Source organism: Enhydra lutris, unplaced genomic scaffold (genome assembly GCF_002288905.1).
Source record: "Enhydra lutris kenyoni isolate GAN:26980312 unplaced genomic scaffold, ASM228890v2 scaffoldscaffold19, whole genome shotgun sequence".
Lineage (NCBI taxonomy): Eukaryota > Metazoa > Chordata > Mammalia > Carnivora > Mustelidae > Enhydra > Enhydra lutris.
In genome coordinates, this window is record NW_019154103.1 from 3487505 (window position 1) to 3507449 (window position 19945).

At 42.2% G+C, this 19945-nt stretch overlaps 2 protein-coding genes across 5 annotated transcripts in view; one reads left to right on the forward strand and one right to left on the reverse strand.

Annotated features, from left to right (window-relative positions):
• Nucleotides 1–14189, forward strand: part of LOC111148255 (angiogenic factor with G-patch and FHA domains 1) — a 60102-nt gene extending 45913 nt beyond the window's left edge. Inside the window, exon 15 of one of the 2 annotated variants that reach the window (XM_022504709.1) lies at nt 14148–14189. The gene's annotated coding sequence lies outside the window, so the exon portion shown is untranslated. Of the gene's footprint in view, nt 1–11686; nt 12127–14147 lie in introns of those variants that run through there. The other variant, XM_022504708.1, reaches the window with a different exon arrangement.
• LOC111148256 (zinc finger BED-type containing 3) lies at nt 4705–15793 on the reverse strand. Of its 3 annotated transcripts, XM_022504710.1 has the most exons (5): nt 15712–15793; nt 13355–13424; nt 12340–12439; nt 8451–8585; nt 4705–7826 (listed from the first exon to the last, which is right to left on the reverse strand). In XM_022504710.1, the coding sequence occupies exon 5, from the start codon at nt 7810–7812 to the stop codon at nt 7084–7086; it is 729 nt and encodes a 242-aa protein (XP_022360418.1). In that variant the 5' UTR covers nt 7813–7826; nt 8451–8585; nt 12340–12439; nt 13355–13424; nt 15712–15793; the 3' UTR covers nt 4705–7083. The 3 variants fall into 3 exon arrangements, with proteins under 3 accessions (XP_022360418.1, XP_022360421.1, XP_022360420.1); XM_022504713.1 differs by lacking the exon at nt 12340–12439; XM_022504712.1 differs by lacking the exon at nt 15712–15793 and having other exon boundaries at nt 13355–13535.
• Nucleotides 15794–19945: the final 4152 nt, after the last annotated feature.

Below are 19945 nucleotides of genomic sequence, written 5' to 3' on the forward strand. Positions count from 1 at the left end.
GGCCAATTCTCACGAGTCTTTATTTTAGTACTATGAAATCAGATTTCAGAGAATGTCATAATTAAAATTTTCATAAAAAGAAACATTTAATACTATTTAAATATGTAATGACTCCCAGTGCTATTTGAATTAATTCCCATCATAAACCCACTGAAGTGGGCCTTAATGTCTACTATGACCATGCTACCTTTACTTAACCTTAATATATAACACTATGAAGGCCAGTTTATGAGCCACACAAAAATAATTATTGCTTTATTATATTATACCTTATTTACTAGTAATGTTAATCTGGTTAATCACCTACCGTATTTATCAGAATGGGCTCTGAATAACTGGCTGCTCTTTTCAAAAAATCAAAATTTTCCTGGAAAGATGAGTATTTCCCAACTTAAGGAGATTTTTAAGAATGTTCCAGAAACTCAGAGCTACCGTAGAAGAGGAGTTCCAGAGATGTTTTAAGTATGGAAGCATTTTTGGAATAACTCTCTAGTCTTTCAAGGTAACTGCTTTGAAGGGAAAAGTAGATGAATAGGTTTTGATATATTGACTTGTAAGTTTGGTCAAACTACTTTATAGTCAAAAGTGTTAAAGAATTTTGACTGGATTAGCTTACTTGAGAACCCAGGTATTTATCATGAAGGAAAATGACTTGGCAAATCTGTGTGGCTTGTGAGCAGCCGTTCTCAGGAATCATCCCAGGGAACCTGCTCTTTCTGAGATCCTTTGGATTGGTTATGAGCTCCCATTCAGTTAAGAGAAAAAGAAAGAAGTCATAGTTACTGAGTTTAAACTATATGTCAAAATTTGCCCAAATAATATCTTATTTAATCGTTGTATATATTATTCCCATTTTACCAATGAGAAAACTGGGTTTCAGAGAGGTTAAGGTGATTGCCAAGGTGACATGTAACATGCATGGTTGGAAGCTTAAGATTCTTAAAAAAATATTTCAACAACTTTATTAATTGTAATATTTGAGTACGCTCTTCTTTGGTGGAAGCTTAAATTTTAATTCATATCTGACTCCAAAGGCGTACAAGTCACACATCACCACTTGACCTTCCTAGTCAGTCAGGTCCTAGTGAGTGCACAGATATTTAAATATTTAATTCTCAACACTATGGAGGCCTCTGATTTCCCCTTAGAGGCATCCTTCACACCCACCTAGCAGGTATCTATCTCAGAAAAGTCTATGAGCACTCTCTGCTCTAAGCAGACTTACAAAAGCGGGGGAGATTAGGACCCCCATTAAATTATCGATTTCTGGGGAATAGGGATTCCCCATCAAGCACTTTGCCTTTCTCATATATCTCCAAACCTAAGCAAAGCAGGTTAATGCTATGTGGTAGGCAGATCATAGATTCCCACACTTGCCCCTTAGCACATGTCTATGTCCTCATCCCTGGAAACTATCAGTATGTTACCTGTCAGGGAAGAATTAAAGTTGCAGATAGAATTAAGTTGCTAACCAACAGACCATAAAATAAGGAGAAGGGTCCATTTAATGTGGAAGAGGGTATCAGAGTGATGCAATGTGAGAAAGAATGGCCCTTGTTGACCTTAAGATAGAAGGAGCCACAAGCCAAGGAATGTGGGCAGCCTCTAGAAGCTGGAAAAGGCAAACAAACAAACAAAACCACAAACAAAAAACCATCTCCTAGAGCCCCTAGAAAGGAACATGAATCTGCAGACACTGAGTTCAATTTCAGACTTTTGGCTTACAGAACTTTAAGATAATTAACTTGTGTTGTTTTTAGGCACGAGGTTTGTGGTAATTTGCTACAACAGCAAACTAGTACAATGGTCAGCCTCACTTCCTTAAGGTCTGGCTTACCCCCAGCAACAGAACTTGTGGGTGGAAAGCAGCCAATATCAACCCAACTGTCAGTACTCCACCCAGGATAGCACTGGTGAAGAGGTGGACCACAAGGGAAGCCTGGGAGGAAATTTGGTCCCAGGTATGACTGGAATCCACGGACTGAGCTCCAGCCTCCAATTTGCTGTTGTCTTTCAGCAGGTCACTTCGCCTTGTTGAAGTGTGTGGCCTCATTTGTAAAATCTGGACAATTATGTCATGAGGACAAAAGAGTAGGTACAAGAGACCATACTCATGACTGTTGCACACATCTTCAGTTCCAGGGAGTGAATGATAGAGTGAGTACCTCAAAACTGTGAAAGAAGTTTGATATACTCCTGTTTATGGTTTTTTTTTTTTTTTTTTTTTTTTTTTGAGAATAAGCATGTTACTGTCAACATTTCTTCTAAAGTGAACAAAAAATCCAGTTAAACAACTCAATGACTCAAAGGTCAAGTTGATGTTAAACTATTGCATGTAATCATACCATGTTGGAGCCAAAGAGGACATTAATGATCACCTCATCCATTTTGCAGACAAGCAGATTTAGATTGTGGAAAGGTAAGAAGTTCAAACATTTAAAAGTAGAATTCCCTATTGAGTGGCAGCAAAACAAAAGCCCAGTCTTAATGAATGCCTAAGATGTCAAAAATATGGACAGCTATTTAAAATAGAAAGCCCAAACCAGCTCTTCCGTCCCCCAGCTCCAGGGATGACAACTTGAGTATATAAAGGGCTCTAGCTGTTTCAACTTTGGCTATCAGTACCCTGCTTTGCTTCCCCCTCGTCTCTGCCAAATTTTAACTTAAAGAAGTGACTGATCACTTTACATCATGGGAGGAGTTCAGAAGTTGGGTTCAGGGCATTCTGCATCCCCATTGCAGCCATCCACCTCGCCACTGAGTGCTTGCTCTCAAAGGCAGCATGTGGGTGGCTCTATTAGCAAACCCAGTCATGGAAGTCAGGGAAGCCCAGCTGATCTAGGCGAGTTGTGTCACTGTCACCCATCAGCAATGACAGCTGTGAGTCAACTGGGTCACAGGCAGACCAATGCAGTCCCCATAACCCATCTCTACGTTCTCTGGAGGCCAGCTTGACTTATTGGTCCTGACAGGACTTGGGCTTTGACAGATGAGCCAGCAGAAGTCCTTAAGGCTAAAGAGACACAGTATCTGTTGGGATTGGAGTCATTGAACCACCATAGCCATTATCTCTTGATAGTGGGCAAGTCACTCAGGGGCTCATTTTTCTCTTCTGTCAAATGATAGTGTTAGACTGGACAAGGGCTGCATTTCTCTCTAGGCTTTTCTAAAAGTGGGGATTACTCTAGTCTTTGTTGGGTTTTGTGTATTTTACCTAAGAAAGTGGAATTGTCAGGAGTTCTAATTTGAGAAATGTAAATAATTTTATTTTTTATTATAAAAGTAATTCATGCTTAGTGTAAAAAAAATACAATAATGCAGAACTATATAAAGCAGAAAGTAAAATCTCTTTGCTTAACTCCCACCGCCAGCACTGAGTTATAGTCAGGCTATTTCCCCCTGTCTCACAAACAGAAGCTATTGGTGCTCCCATTAGTCATCTTTCTTGAGCTAGCAGTTGGAGATTCTAAAAGTCAATCTTTGCTGATATTAATGGTTCTAACAGTTGGTGAAATAAAAGAGTACCGTTTGTAGATGATTTCTTTCTTCTAAAGTGTTCAAATTCCTCATATAGCCAGTTATACATCCACGTGAATAAGTTACATTTCAGTACTTAATAGAAATAACATACTATTTTTAGAAAATGTAAAGACTGTGAAAGACGAAAGAATAAAATACATTAAAATGTTTATACAGTTTTCCTAAGGTGACAGGATCTTGGGGGTTGTTGTTCTGATTTCTTCCTAGATTGGGGCATTGCCTTTGTGTTACTTGGGTAATGAAAAACGTTTTAAGAAAAACATTCCTTATAATGACATACTAGTAGTGAAATACTAATTTGGATTCAAACCGAACAGTGCAATAATGGACACTTGACTAAAAAACTTAAAAAAAATTATTACTGCTATTTCCTTCTAGGCTATTTTTTTCTGCTGTGACTTCTACTCAGAATTAAAGATAAATGAACAACTATATTAATAACTGGGAAAACTGACTTGTAAAACTCAACACATTGAGTTCAATGCCTCAGATATTTATTGAGCAGCTATTATATGCAAAGCACTGTAGGAATAGACCCAAGGGTTCGGGTCTGGCAGGAGGAAAGACAAGAACCCATAGAATTATATGCCAGATGGCAGTTCTAAGTGTTAAGAGTTTATAAAATGCTAAGGAGTCCAGAGAAGTAAAGAATCATCTCTAAATTAGGAATAATCAAGGAAAGATTCATGCAGGCAGTTGAATTTGAGCTTGGTCTTTGAAAATGGGTGGAATTCTTCATACTCAGAGATTGAAAAGGCCTTTTAAGTGGAGCGAGGGCAAACAGGCATACAGGTGCCAAGATGAGGGCATGTCAAAAAGAACAAAGAGTCCGATTGGGCTGGAGCATATAGTATAGGTAGGGGAGGGGACAGATAAGACTGGCAGCAGGGTTGGGGTATTTGAATGTCAGGCTACAAAGTCGAAGCTTATTAATGATGGGTGATCTTGGGGGGCCTTTGAGCAGGAATTGTGATATAATCAATGTTGGCTTAGAACCGATCCTTTGGGGGCGCCTGGGTGGCTCAGTAGTTAAGCGTCTGCTTTCGGCTCAGGTCCATGATCCCAGGGTCCTGTGATTGAGCCCTGCATCAGGCTCCCTGCTCCTCAGAGAGCCTGTTTCTCCCTCTCCCACTCCCCCTGCTTGTGTTCCCTCTCTCGCTGTGTCTCTGTCAGATAAGTAAAATCTTTAAAAAGAAAAAAAGAACAGTTCCCTTTGGTCAAATTGAGTGTTAGGAAGGGGAGGCCTGAGCTTGGCAGGTGGCATCAGAAGGAAGACAGGTGTGACAATTTGTAGAAGTAGACTCAGTAGATCAGGGACCTGGGATTCAGTGACATGAGTTCAATTCACATTCTGCCTCGACATGGCTTAACTCCCTAAGCCTGTCTCTTCCTCTTCGAAATGGGCATAGTATTAATTATGTCATGGGGTTGCTCTATGGTAGGCAGTTATTCTTGTAAAGCATTTGGCACAGCTCTGGCATATGGTGAACGCTCAGTGCATGTTAATATCACTGACAGTAGTACCTGGAATGAGAGGGAGGAAACTTGGTGTCAGCTCAGTGACTACCAAGGGAGACAGTACCAAGCTAGGAACAGCGTGTCTGGAGGTGGAGACTGGATTTGGATCTCAACGCTACTACTTACCAGCTGTGATCCTGTAGAAGCTGCTTAACGCCTCTGTATCTCAGTTTCCGTAGCTGTAAATGGGCATTACATTACTACCTCCTTAGCGAGCTGCTATGAGAATAAAGTGAGGTAATGCATGTAGTATGCAGTACGTAGCTGTACATTTTAAGAGCCCAGTAAATGTTAGTTATTAGGTAAGGGGTGGGAATGTGGAATGGAATAGATTTGCCCTTTGGATCAGCAGTGGCAGGATATACAAATAGAGGTGGAGATATGCAGCAGGGATTTGGACATGAAGGACAGAACTGGGAAGAACCTCGAGGTTGGAGGTAGTCAGGAGTCACCGGCACAGGGGTAGATGAGTCAAGAATGAGTACATAAATTGACTTAAGGAAACAATCAGACAAACCCAGAATAAAGGACATTCTATAAGACAGATGGCTGGAACTCTCAAAAGTGTCATAGGAGCTGTTCTAGACTAAAAGAGACAAAGTTGTAATAAAAAATAATGAACCTTGATTGGACCCCCCCTTTTTTAAGAGAAGATAAGACAGTTCTGAGACAATTGCAGAATTTTGATTAAGGACTACTTTAGAGGCTATTAGGATATATATGCTGAAATACTAATGGATGAAATGAGAGGTATGTTTGGGGCAGAGGCCGAAAAAGCAAATAAGGCAAAATGTTAACAATTGCTCAGTCTAGGTGGAGGGTATATGTGATGTTCATTGTACTAGCAAGATGAAGGCTGAACATAAATTGTCATATTCAGCTTCTTAAGGGTCCAGGGTAGGATGGGAAGCTGACCACTAGTGAAGAACTGAAGTATGGGAGGAAGTATAGGCAGCAAGAATAACCAGGCCTCCCTTGGCTAGTGTTCAGTGGAAGCAGCCAGGCTGGGGAGTCTTTCTTTTTAGTACAAGGGTAGACTGGGTGTTACTGAGGAACCATAGTCTGGGGAAGGGAGGGAATAAGAGGAAAGAAGAAACAGTAATGGAGCAAAGGTCCAGTAATGGTGGAAGAGAAATGGATGAGAACAGATAAAGAGGCAGAGATGGCCTCAGATTGAAGGAATGCCTTCCTTCTACTGTGGCCCAGAAGCGAGGACTGTAGATATGTGGGATACCAAGTTATCTTCCTAAAAACGAGGGAGGAGGTCATGTTTTGCTAGTAAGGGAGTGTGAGGCAGGAAAGTTGGGAAACTCACTACAGCTGGCACTGGGTCTGAAACGGAAAGAAAACAGCTGGTGTGAGGACAGGGTGCACTTGGTACTATCTGGAAGCTAGGGAGTGGAGTAAATAGGGGTTCTCCCAGACTGCTCTGATGAGGCACTAGAGCGGGCAGGGTAAAGAGCCATTGTGGAAGCTAAATGGCCCCATTTTCAGAACTTCCTGCTAGGCAAACCAATTACCAAAGATTTATTTATTCATTGGGAAGTGAGTAAAACTCTTCTTGGATAAAATGCTTTATCCTAATTTCCAAGCACCCTCCACCCTGGGTTGCCCTGGCTGGTGTACAGGCACGTAGTAGGATAGTCTTTGGTACACGAGGAAGTTTCTGTCCTTTCAAAGTCACCGGCTACAAGACTGCTCCGGTGACCTAGTCTCACGAAGTTGCTGGAGCTGTCATTCCAAAGGCAGTTGGAGGAAAACCAGCTCCTGCACCGGTGCTCACTAAAGGCCAAGAGCTAGGGAGGCCACTGGAGCTTGTGCTCCCAGGCCCCCGGGGTTGGGGGCGGGGGGGTGTCACGGAGCGTTAGTGATTTTTGGTTTTGCTTTGGCCTCTGAAGTGCTTCTCAAGGGCCCACCGGTGGAGACGTCGGCGGGCCTGAGATTCAGGTCCTAGGTAAGGCCGGTCCAGGGACACTTGGAGCAGCGCTGGCATGGGAGGGACTGGGGGCGGAAGGCGGCCACAGCCTACAGCAGGACCTTGGTGATTATGTAGCCGTCCCTCTCCCCCTCGGGCTCTTCTTTGAGCGGGGTCTGCAGCGGGACAGAGGCGGCGGCCAAGGCGCCTTCGCGGCGGCTCACTTCCCGTAGCCGCGCCTGCAGCGCCTCCCTCTCGGCCTGCAGCTCGCGCCGCGCCTGGGCCGCCGCGCGCTCCTCCTCCTGCAGGGCCCGGCGCCTCCGCTCCAGGGCGCGCTCGCCCTGCTCCAGGGCGCGCTCGCCCTGCTCCACGGCCGCCTCGCGCCGCGCCAGCTCGCGCTCACGCAGGCTGCAGCGCACGGCCAGCGCGCCCATCTGCTCCAGCAGGCGCGCCCAGTCGCCCTCGGCGGCCGCGGCGGGGCCCGGCGGCGGCGGCGGCGGCGGCGGGCCAGGGGCGGCGAGCGGCGAGCGGCGGGCGGCGCTCTTTTCTAGCTCCCAGCGATGCGCGCTCTTGAGGTGCCTCCACAGCGCCGGGGTGCCGGCGTGGAAGCCCGGGCCGCGGCTCACCTGCTCCCCGCACAGCCGGCAGGTGGCCCACTGGCCCGCGGCGGGGCCGGGGCGCGCGGGGGCCAGATGAAAGTAGCCCCAGGCCTCGCAGTACGGCGCCCCCAGGCGGCCGGGAGGCGCCGGGGCCAGGCCGGGACACGGGCCGTCCTGCGCCGCCGCGTCGTCCGGCCCGCGGGTATCTTCCATGGGCGCCGCCAGCTCGTCACTCCGCATTCTTTCCGCCGCGCCTGCGTTCCGAGGGAGAAAGGGGTAAGGACAGCCACGCGACGACACACTCTCACACGCACAACTTCGGTGGCCAGAGGTGGCCGCCTTTTTATTACGTCTGGGTGGTACCTGGGTTTCTTTTTCCTGTTACACGGTTTAGTCCCCAGGGAATGTTAGCCCTGCCTAGCCCTTCCGCCCCTTGACTGGGAGCTCTCTTCAAAATCAGACGGGTCCCCCGCTCACAGGGGCTGACACGAACAGAGGAAGCCCAGCCCAGTCAGTGCTGTACTAACGAGTTTTAACTAGTCTCCCCTGCTCTCTTATACAAAGGTTACTCTTTGCAGAATAAACTTCCTTTTGTCTTCTGCTCTCAGGGTTAGGGGACAGACTGTAAAAACGAGGCTAAAAGAAAGCCTTGGGGAAGAAAATTGGTTTGTTAAACTTCATGGGTGTAGGTGCCCCGCGTGAACAGCCTTTTTAAAGACCTTTCAGTGAGGACGTTTTTCAAAATACAAGTCTTTGTTTTATGACTTTAAAAACGATGTGCTTCTGAGGAAAATGGCAGTACTAAAAACCACTAAAATGTTTTAAAAGTATACATATTTAGGAAAACAAATATACAAAGCAGTTTTGTAAAATTTTACCTCTAAGTTAGTTGGTAGGCCATATCCTGTGGGCCTTGGGGGTCCCTGTCATGCCTCAGGGTTTCCAGCCAATGTCAGTTCTCCCGTAGAAACACTGCAGCATGAATCCAGAGTTCTAAAGAACCATCAGCAGTGCTAGGAGTAATAAAAGGGCAGGTGGTGAGTAAAAGAAATTCAGTAAACAGCTCCCTAAACAGATACTAGAAATACTGGCTAGCACCACGTTACTCTCGTGTTCTTTTTTTCCTCTCACCCTGTCAGAGTTGCTCCAGTTATAAAACAAATCAGTTTTCTGTATTGCTCATCCCCTTTATACATTTAGAAGATAAAAACCTTTGTCAATGCTTTTAATTGAGGAAGGAAATAAAGAAAACTAATAGCTTCTTGCTCTGTCCAACAAATATCAGTGGTTAAAAGGATACAAACACAACCTCAGGACTATCATTGTAAAGTCTTTCCTGTTAAAACGGTTTATCACAGCAATAATCTATCAAACAAGGAGAAATAGAAAAGGTGAAGTTTATTCTTCAGGATGTAACTTCATAAAGGACCAAATGTGTGATTCTAAACAAATTTGTTTTGAAAATTTAAAAATAATAAGAGAACAATGCAGGCTTAGAGGTCTTCTGAGAGCTTATTTCAGGGGGAAAATCAAAGCCAAGATGCATAGTGAGATAGCCTGTGTCCATTCGTACTGTCAAGTTTTGAACCAACAGCAGTGGAGATGATAAATGTCCAGAATCTCTTTTTATAACGTCACTGGGAATGACGGAAGACACAGTTAAGAACAGGAAAAATAAGTTGCTCTAATAGTAGTAGTATTTAGTGTAAGCTTTTATTTCAGTTGCTAAGAGTCTTGTTACCGAGCTTTTCTAGTCAGGGTCATGACATTTAACATATCAGATTTTGAAAAAAGGTACAAATTTACCAGAATCATCAAAAAAGACAAGTACAGCCCTCTTCTAACAAAAAAAACTAGCTATTTATGTATCTTGTGATATAGCAGGCACTGATTTGAATGTAGTTCCTCATGAAGGCCAATTAGTATATAAAAAGTCTTTGGAAATTAAAAGGCTAGATTTCCTCCAAGAGATTTACTAAATCCCTGAAGTCCCGGAAGGGGGAGTAATAGGATGAGGACTGGAGTTACACCCCATTTTCAAGGATAATTTTTTACATTTATGCTTAGTAAACATTATGGTTATATAACATTATGGTTAGTAAACAGACCAGATTTTAGTATAAAAAATTGTTTTTGGTAACCTAAATTCACCTAAAATTTTTTCTATTTTTTTTTTTAAAGTTCATTTCTTTTACATTAGAATCCTCTCTTTACAGAGTTCCTTTCTTATTAGATAGACACAAAGGGGAGAGAATAGGATTATGAATCCTTGAATTTTTATAAATTAAGAGAGATTTAAAGGTTTTCTATATCAAGACTGTCACTTTGCATTCTGATATGCTTTCTTGAGCTGGGGGGTTGAAAACTGTATATAAAACTGCAGACTATCTTACCTGTGCCAGAGTCTGAGAGTGAGCATTACTGATGTGCCCTTAAAAGTGCCAGGGGTGACCAGTTACTGTCATGCTTTACCTCCCTGCAAGATGTTTCTGAGTTTCTTCAAAATCTGGGATGCCCAGAGGAGTGCCACATACATGAATGCCATCTGTCGTCACAGCGAAGGTGGAAACAAGAGTGAGAAGCACTGATTTTGATGTCTTAATCCTTTGGACTTAGTGGACTGCCTCATCTGAGCCAGGGACACGCAGCACCATAAATGTTGGCCAGCACAGCGCTGCCCCTCCAAGGGCGGCAGAGGGACATCCTCTGCCTTGGCAGGCCTTCACTCTCGGAGGTCTTAACCGGTAGAAGGCAGCACAGTACTGAACTGCCTCACCTTCTCAGTCCTCCGCACACAGCTACATTCTGGCTCAATACAGTCTTCTGTTCAGACTAAGTATCTAAACAGTGACCAGGTGTCTGTGGCCAGAGGTCATCATAGCCTTCCTAGTTCTGCTAAACAACCCCTGGGCTTGTTTCAACTATCCCTACAGTACAGAGGGAGAGAAGCCTCCTAGTCTGCTATCTTGGGTTGGGAGAGAAGCCTTAGCAACTTCAGCCACAACCCTAATACACAAAGAGCTCTTACAAACTGACAAGAAAAACACGAACAATCCAATAGAAAAATGGGCAAGAAATAAGAGTAGGTAAATGACCTAAGAACAAAGTCAGATGGCCAAGGAATTTGTGAAAAGATACACAGCACTTATATTCAGGGAAGTGCTATTAAAGTAATAGTAAGGTCTCATTTTAGATCCATCACCCTAACAAAAACAAAAGAGGTCTGTCAGCCAAAGCTAGAAGGGAGGCAAAGAAAAGGGTACGTTTGTGCATTACTAGTGGAGATGTGGAGGCTTTTAGGAAAGCAGTCTGGTGACTTCTGTTAATTAATAATAGATACAATCAGGGATTCCATTCTTGGGAATCTATTCTATAGAACTAAAAGTACCAATACGTAAAATAATGTGTATTAGGATGTTTATTACAGTATTGTCTGAAATGGCAAAAAAACTGGAAACACAGAAACGCCTGTCGACTGGAAAATGGCTGGGTAAATAATGTGTATTCACACCTGGGAATATTGTGCAGCCATTAAAAAGGATGGATTGGAGCTCTTGCTAGATGACCTAGAGGGATTTCTGGAGGAACTCTTCAGGAAGAAAAGCCAGATGCAGAAAAATATGTATATTATGATGTCATTATTATTAATACAGCTCTGTGTATCATATATGAAGATTTTATATATATATGAAGAAAAATAAGGAGGAAGATACATTGTCGGTTGAGGAGTGGCAGCTGGTGTGAAAAGAGAATGGGAAGAGGTAAACACAAAAGGAGGAGAGGAGTAAAGAGGTCCTAGGAAAGCATGCACATTTGTGGATACATTTAGGTAGACTATGTATATGGCAGGGTCTACATATAATGTGGAGAGGCAAGATGGAGTCACTCATGTCCAGCAGTGATGTCATGAATCAGGAAAGCAGACAGGGGTGATGAACTGAGAATAATTATCACCAAAAGTCTCAGCCTGGTGGCACCCAGAAGTGATGACCAGCAAGAGAGCCTGGATGAACCGAGAAGTGGTGATCAGTAGAATCAGAAGTCTGGAAGGGCTAGACTCATCAAACTCCTTTAAAAAGGGAAGATTTTTATAGCAAACTGTTCTATTCTCCAGATGCTGACCCTCCCACGTCTGACCGCATCAAAAAGGCAACTGCTACTGAAGATTCTGCCCAATTGATCTTGGAAAATAACAGGGATCCTCCACTGCTTGAACGTACTAAGCAGGAAGGGAAGCACTGAGTGGACCCACATTGGTCAAGACCTCATCTCAGCTGTGCGCTCATAGACTGACTGCATTTGGTTCATTAACATCCCCTATTTTATCTTGTCTTGTGACTTTTATATTGTACTTTCTATTGTTTTTAAGTCTCGTATGAAGCCAAGTTAAATGCACAGTGAAATGTCATTGAGTTTGGAATTCTGAACCTGCTTTTACAATTGTGTTAACATTGCTTTATGATTCAATAAAGTGGATGTTATGGAAAGACACAACCTGTGTATACACCTTCACAGAGTAGCTTCCCAACAACGTAAATACAAAGTAATTTTATAAATCCGCAGGCATGTGAGTGCAAGCTGGGCTAGGCAGCCTTAACTACAGAGACTGGAGAGCACAGTCCTGTGGGGCATAGCGTGCTGCCATCTGACCCTGGAGGGAACCCAGTGTGTGAGGTTGCTCAGCATCAGGTGGTTTGCTGGTCCTGCTTGAACAGAAGGAGATTCTGTATGCACAGGAGATGGAGGTGCTGTGGGAGGACTGCCCACCTTGCTCATCTCCCTTGGCACTCAAGGGACGCTGCATTCAATGCAATGAACTTGACTCTAGTTTTCTTAGACCCAGTTCACCGAATCCCAGTCTCTCCATCTGTCAAGGAAAATGATAAGATTATCTGCCTCTAAACCTGTGGCTGAAATCAGATAATCCAAATGATCTTACTGTTGGACTCTGCAGTGCTGTATAACTTCAGGTCCTGAACAAAAAAGACTACCAGGCTTTACTGCTCAAACACATCCACATTAGTATCTTAGTGGGTAAAGGGAGTGTTATTACTTTCTTTGACATTGTTATTCAATAGAGTAGGTAGTTTAAGTTGGAAATATTCTCTTGAGGATTTTGAATATAAAAAGCAAAAAAGAATCACAGATCCATTTTCCCTCCCCAGCCGAATTTATTTTCACTTCATAAATGGACCTTCATGAAAAATAGGTTGCTTCTCTCTCAGGTAGAAAATGACGGGGAGGTCTGGTGACTTGGAACCCTACGATGTGTAATACTTCCTTACCAAGTAACTAAGAAAAACACACACCTATTAACTACATGGTCAGCTAAGGTGAAGAAAATGTCTGGGGCGGGGAGACGCTTCCGCAATAATTCTGATACACATGGTAAAGGTCAGAGCACTGTTCACTCATGAGGGTGAATTCCATCATGCAATGTCTATACTGGGGAAAGGGTGGGCATTGGGGGCCCTAACACAAATGTTCATGCAGACACTCCTGCTTCAGCATCTCCTCCCTTCCTGAGCTCCTTCAGGGCCCCAAATTCACAAAAACACATAGCCACTAGTGCTGACTCTCATAAAGTTCCAATTCTTTAGTCTTATAACTAGGCTTCCAAGCTCATATTTTAAAGTAAGATTTCTTGATGCTAAGTGGAAGTAGCTAGCATGAAATTAATTTAATAATGGAAATGTTCTAGTCCAATTTGGGGGAGGGGAAAAAGCTGAAAGAAAAGTAGATTTTAGTTATTTCATGGAAGAGGGGAGAGTTGGTACCACACCTCTGAACTCGCCCATAGTGAGTTTCATTTGAGTATCCATTATCTGGAAGGAATGATAAGACGTTTAAGCCTGTGGAAGATAATAAATGCACGTTAATTATTTCAAACTGCATTTGAAGTTTTATTTGCAGTTCTCTAAAGTTCTAGTTTTCTAATAATCTATCAGATTAAAACCCAGATGCTTCAGTATCATCTCCCTGAATAACAATATAGAGAATAAGGGAGATCAAAAGTTGGATGAATAATTTTTGTAAATTTGGGTGTATATACATACATGACTGTAACATTAGGAATCATTCTATAAAACACCCACAGAAGTTAATTTTATTACTTTATACTTATGCTAGGACACATACAAAGTATTAGGCAGGCTAAAGACCAAAGAACCAGGCAATGTTCTCAAAAGGGAATAGCAAATGAACTATAACTCTGTTCTTCCACAGCCAAGGCTAATCACTTCAGATGGATTAATCTGACAGAGTTACAAACAAATACATGTATGTTGAGCCTGGATCTTAAGTAAGAAATTCACACTAATGTGAAATTCACTACTTGGGTGTAAACACTAAAAACATTTTCATTTACTTCATCCACCAGTAACTCAGTCAAAGCAGAACATAATAATTAAAACAAATAATTAGCCTTGACAATTGAAATATCAAGGAAACCACAATTTGTTCACCTGTTACTTGTCCATCTCTGTTAAAAACTAATGATGCACTGTATGGTGACTAACATAACATAATTAAAAAAATATTAGTTTACTACCATGGATTCATCTCTTTATAAACAGACCCAGCCAATCAGAAAAATTAGTCTGGGATCATGAGGCTGAAGACTTAGATGAAGTTAAAAAGCAAAAAAATGCCTCCAAACTGTGAAGTGTGGATACTCAGCTCAGACAGTACAGGGTAAGTATGAAAATATTTAGATAAAAGATTACACATGGACTGTAAAAAATGTACTGAACCCACAGCTAATTGTATGGTGAGTCAGAGATGTTCTTTGAATGTGTTAAGCCAAAATTTTAGATACCTCTACCATTAGCTAAAAGGCCAGATGTATTCTCTATTAATGCATTTTTAAAAATGAAAAGTTTCTATCCTAAACTGAACCTTTATTTTAGGTCTACATTACTTTAATGCATACATTCCTCAAAAGAAGGGTGTTGATCCATTTTGTCTTGTAAAATGCATACTGTAGTATGAATTACAGGAATTTAAAACTGCCCTACTTTGAAGTCTTTGTCATACAAAGAATTTTTAATAGAGAATTACCTTGTTTTGGCTCTTGGACATTTTACACATTGTTACATACTTTTTATTGTATTTTGCCTCAAGCCAGTTTTGGCCAAAAAGGGCATACAAATAATACAAGAATGCAAAGTGCATAAAATAATTACCCTAATTATGTCAATTTATTAAGCTTTTTTTTTCTTTAAATATTTTATTTATTTGATAGAGAGAGACACAGCAAGAGAGGGAACACAAGCAGGGGGAGTGGGAGAGAGAGAAGCAGGCTTCCCGCTGAGCAGGGTGCCCCATGCGGGGCTGGATCCCAGGACTCTGGGATCATGACCTGAGCGGAAGGCAGACACTTAACGACTAAGACACCCAGGCGCCCCTATTAAGCTTTTTCTACAACAGCTTCTGTTTAACACCATATCCATGTACTCTGGGCTAATTCAAAGTTTGGATGGTATTTTTTTCTTTCAAGGAAGAAAAAAAAATTTTGTTGGGTAAGCTTCGGGCATTTGGCTACTGTAAGTAGTTACAGCAAACTGCTCCTCTGGACTCGGAGAGGATCGGAAAATTCTTTTGTTTGAGCACAGTGGAGATGGGGGCAGGGATTCCTGTTTGAGCATCTGGCTCGTATTTTGCTTCTCCTCTCCAAAATGAGAAACAATAAAAAAAAGTCTCAGAGAAAGAGCACACTACAGGGCACACAGCCATTTGCCACTGTTAAAAGTCTGTAAAAAGGCAATTTTACTAAAAGGAGAGCAGATGATTTTCGATATTCTCAAATAACTTTTTTGAAAGGGGACTGGAGGAGCAGAAAAGAGGCGCTGAAAGAAGCTCAACAGTGCCTTTAGACAGAATTCGGGGCCACATGCGTCTTTTCCACTAGGAACAACCTGAGCACAGTGAAGGAAGGGCACGTCCGGCAGCCCGCGCAGCAGCCAGCCTGTTATGATACCGCACAGTGGCGTTTGCGGGCTGCTGCTCACCTGCGGCCCCTGAGGCCCGGGACTGGTCCCCGTTCCCTTCGCCGCCCCCCTTCTCCCCCAAACCCCTGCAGGGCCTAGACCCGACCTGGCCTCCGGGAGCACGGCCGCCTGCGTGGCGGCGCACACTCACCCCATCACCCCCCAAAGCGTGGCGGGAGCAGGAGGCGGGCTACAACAAGTCTGGGATCGCCGGTCCCCTCCAGATCCTCGCAGACATTTTGTCCTGTGCAGAAACCTCCGTGCGTCTGCCTTAAAGACACAGCGCTCAATTCATGCATCTGGGGGGTGAAAGGGGGGACGGTAACGTGTGACCCGTAGGGGAAAGGGCTGGACGGTCACTCCTTAGCCATCCAGGTCCACGAGTGACAGACTGGTGTTCGCCAGGGTTTAAAAATGATGAAGCTGTTTAGTGCTTTTTAAAAATTTAATTTTTATTTTATACTTTTGCATTAACCTTCCAAGACCTGGTTTCCTGTCTTGAGTCTGAGTGCAGTTTGCATCCTTTCAGGTTCAAGGTGTCAGATGGTTCAAGTTGTTAAAAGAAACCCACCGAAGGGAAGTCTGGACAGGTAAAGGTAGGGCTTCTTGGTGTTTGAAAACTTAATAACGCTAGGGTATCAGCTTTGCATGGATCATGTTGAGGTAACAATGCCTACAACTCAGTGATTTACAATAAGAGAGAAATATTCATTTCTCAGGCAAATTACATCTGCGACATCGATTCCACTAGTTTTCTTTACTCCACTCTCCGGATTGAAAGATCAACTTTTTCGGGGATACACTCACTTTGCCGCCGTGTGCTGGAACCAACTTTGAGGGAAGAAGGTCCTGATTGTAGTGTTTGCTATTTCCATGTTGTAAATTCTCCCACCATGACTGGGAAAAGCTGTTAAAAGCTACTTTTAACAAGTGTCACAAGTGACTTGCCAAATTTCTGGAAATCTTACAACCAACTCTTATACACCGCTGGCACATGGTGCTCTTAAAACAGCTCACATTTGCACACCCCAATTCTGTTCACATTTTATTGGCTTCAGTGAGTTTTTTTCAACCTCATTTTTTTCTATGAATTAGGACAATGTCTAAGTGTCACTGTCCATTAATGGAGTTTCTCCTTACCATTCCAAGAATGGTTTCAGAAGAAACTGGTTGGGTGTCTTAAAAGGGATAATTTTGCAATGTGAAGGTAAACTATTAGGTTGACCTTTCTCTTCTCAGAGAGACACTTATCTACTGTGGACATCAATTACAAGAGCAGTAACTAGTATCAATGAATCTGGTTAAGTCATCTCTTATTTGTGGCTTAATTCATATTTTTAAAGATTATTATATTTAGTAATATAAAAAAAGTTTTAACAGGAGACTTTATTACTTTGAATACTTTTATTACTTTGAATACTTTAAAAATCCATTTGGCTTTAGGCTGACCATGTAATGAGATACATAATATTTTCATAGTTCATGGAACAGTTTGTCGTAAGTGCTGGTTATGAGCAAAGCGCTATTTTAAACCTGAGTAGGAGTCTGGAGATTCGAGGGATTGTTCCAGCCCTCAAAAAGATTACACTTCAGTAAGATAGTATGACAAATGCAACTCCAAGAAGAAAATGGAAAATGATGTAAGAGGAAACATTCAGGTGCCACACTAATTTGAAAACAGCTACACTTTTTAAAAAAAACTGACAACATTTAAGCAAGACTTGAAAAAGTATAGGATTTGGACTCCTAGAATTACATGTTTGTTATCCTAGCCAAGATGTGTTTTGAATTTATTTTTGAAGTCCAGAGAAATAGAGCTTGTCTTTTCTGTGTTTGAGTCAATGCTTGAACTTTCTTATGAGTTAGAATCTCTTTCTTGTAGTTTTAAATTAAATTTTAAATACATTATAAAATATATGTCAACTATCTAATAACTCTTCGTTGTCCCATGTTCTTTGTTCAAGTTGCAGCAAGAAAAATGCTCTTTAGTTCTTGCTTTGGTAGTGGCAGTTCCCCTAACTTTTGTCATCCATTTAACAATAAATAAATAACATTTAGTTTTCATCAGAAGATCTCATTTCTATTCCCTGTTCTAAATGCTGGCAAAGCATAAAGACCTGCATTTCATTGGTAACACAGAATATTTACTCCCCAGATGCTTCCCAAAGATTATAGCCTTGAAATCTGCTGTCTGATCTTACAAAAAACCCATCATGAGAAAATTGTTTATGGAGATTACCTCAAATGCATAAAATTATAGAGCTGTGTACTTGGAACATACTATATGTGCATTTGGTCTGTAGTTTCCTTGTGACGTTTTTGTCTGGTTTTGGTGTCCAAGTAATACTGGCCTCATAAAATGAGTTGAAAAGTATTTCTTCCTCTTCTCTTTTTGGGAAGAGTTTGTGAAGAATTGGGATTCTTTTTTAAATGTTTGGTAGAGGGGTTCCCAGATGGCTCAGTCTGTTAAGTGTCTGCCTTTGGCTCAGGTCCTGATCTCAGGATCCTGGGTTCAAGCCCCATGTTGGGCTCCCTGCTCAGTGGAGAGTCTGCTTCTCCTTCTGCCCTTCCCCTCCTTGTACTTGCTTGTTCTCTCTCCCTCAAATAAACTAAATTAAAAATCTTTAAGAAATAAATGTTTGGTAGAATTCCACAGGGAAGCCATCTGGGCCTGGGCTTTATGAACAGTGTTTTGATTCCTAATTCAGTATTTTCATTTGTTTAGATTTACTCAGATCATCTCTTCTCAAGTCAGTTTTGGTAGTTTATATCTTTCTAGGAATTTGTCCATTTCATTCAAGTTACCTAATGTATTGGTAGACAGTTGTATCTAGTATTCCTTTATAGTCCTTTTTATTTCTATAAAGTTGATAATACTGTTGTCTTCTTCGTTTCTGATTCCTGGATACCCCCCTTGTAGGAAATAGCTGCATAAAATTTATTATTGGGGCTAGTGCCATGATGTCATCCACTATAGTGGTCCCTTGATTCCCACAGTGGGTTTTTTTTGTTTTTGTTTTGTTTTGTTTTTTTTGTAGGACCTAGTGGAGACCATTCTCTGAACTCTCAGTGTCATGAAAAGCTCTGTATCCCCCAATCCTGTGGGCACCGTGGATCATGTAACAGACTTTTCCTTACTTTAGCTACTAGGAAGAGACTAAGAGTCAAATATATAATGAATGCCTACTCTATTTGTTTTCTAGTGGTTCTCTAACAAATTACCATGGACTAAGTGGTTTAAACAACAGGAATTTATTCACAGTATGGAAGGTTATAAGTCCAAAATCAGGGTGTCAGCAGGGCCATAGTCTGTCTAAAACCTGTAGTGAAAATCCTTCCTTGCCTATTCCTAGCTTCTGGTGGTGGCCAGCCATCCTTGGTTTCCAGCTATGTCCTCCAGTCTCTACCTTTGTTGTCACATGCCCTTCTCCTTGTGTGTCTGTGTCTAAGTTTCCCTCTTCTTATAAAGACAGTAGTCATATTGGGGACACCTTGCAGGCTCAGTTGGTGGAGCATGTGACTCTTGATCTTGTGGTTTTGGGCTCCACATTGGGTATACAGATTACTTAAAATCTTTAAAAAATAAAAATAAAAAATAGCTGTGGCTGGGTGGCTCAGTCGGTTAAGTGTCTGCCTTCGGTTCAGGTCATGATTCCAGGATCCTGGGATTGCCCCATATAGGGCTCCCTGCCCAGTGGGGAGTCTGCTTCTCCCTCTTCCTCTGCCTGTCCCCCTCAGCGCTGCTCTTTAGCGCTCATGTAGTGAGTGCTCTCTCTCAAATAAATAAAGTCTTAAAAAAAAATAAAGACACCAGTCTTATTGGATTAAGCCCCACCCTAATGACCTTGTCTTCTTTTGATTACCTTTGCAAGCATCCTATTTCCAAATAAGGTCACATTCACAGGTACCTGGCATTAGGATGTCAACATTTTTTTTTTTTTTTTGCAGGGGGGGGTACCAATTCAACTCACAACACTGCCAACTTTTCTTTGTGCTAGTCATTTATTTTCCTTTTATCCTGATTCCCTGGATTATTTAGTTTTTAACTAATTGTATGCATCTTGGCAGCATCCGAAGGAAAGAGGGCAGGAAGGAAGGAAGAAAGGAGAGGAAGGGAGGGAGATAGAAAAGTTTGCCAAGAAAAATCAAACCTGGAACTTGGGGAACGGAGTTGCAGGAATGGGCAATGGGATAGGGAAGATTGGCTGGGAAAGTGTTCTCAAAATTACTCTTTTTGTGGGGGTGGGGAATGGGAGCAGTGGTTAGCAGCTGCCTATAGTTTAGCTGACGTAGAAAAAAGTAGAAGGTAGTTTGAAGAGCTGAGGATTGGGAAAAAGGGTAGGATCTAGCTATCTTTTAAAAAAAATTTTATTTATTTACATATT

Bases quoted from the DNA above. Each gene is read 5' to 3' on its own strand.
- LOC111148256 (XM_022504713.1), bottom strand. From the start codon at position 7,812: ATGCGGAGTGACGAGCTGGCGGCGCCCATGGAAGATACCCGCGGGCCG.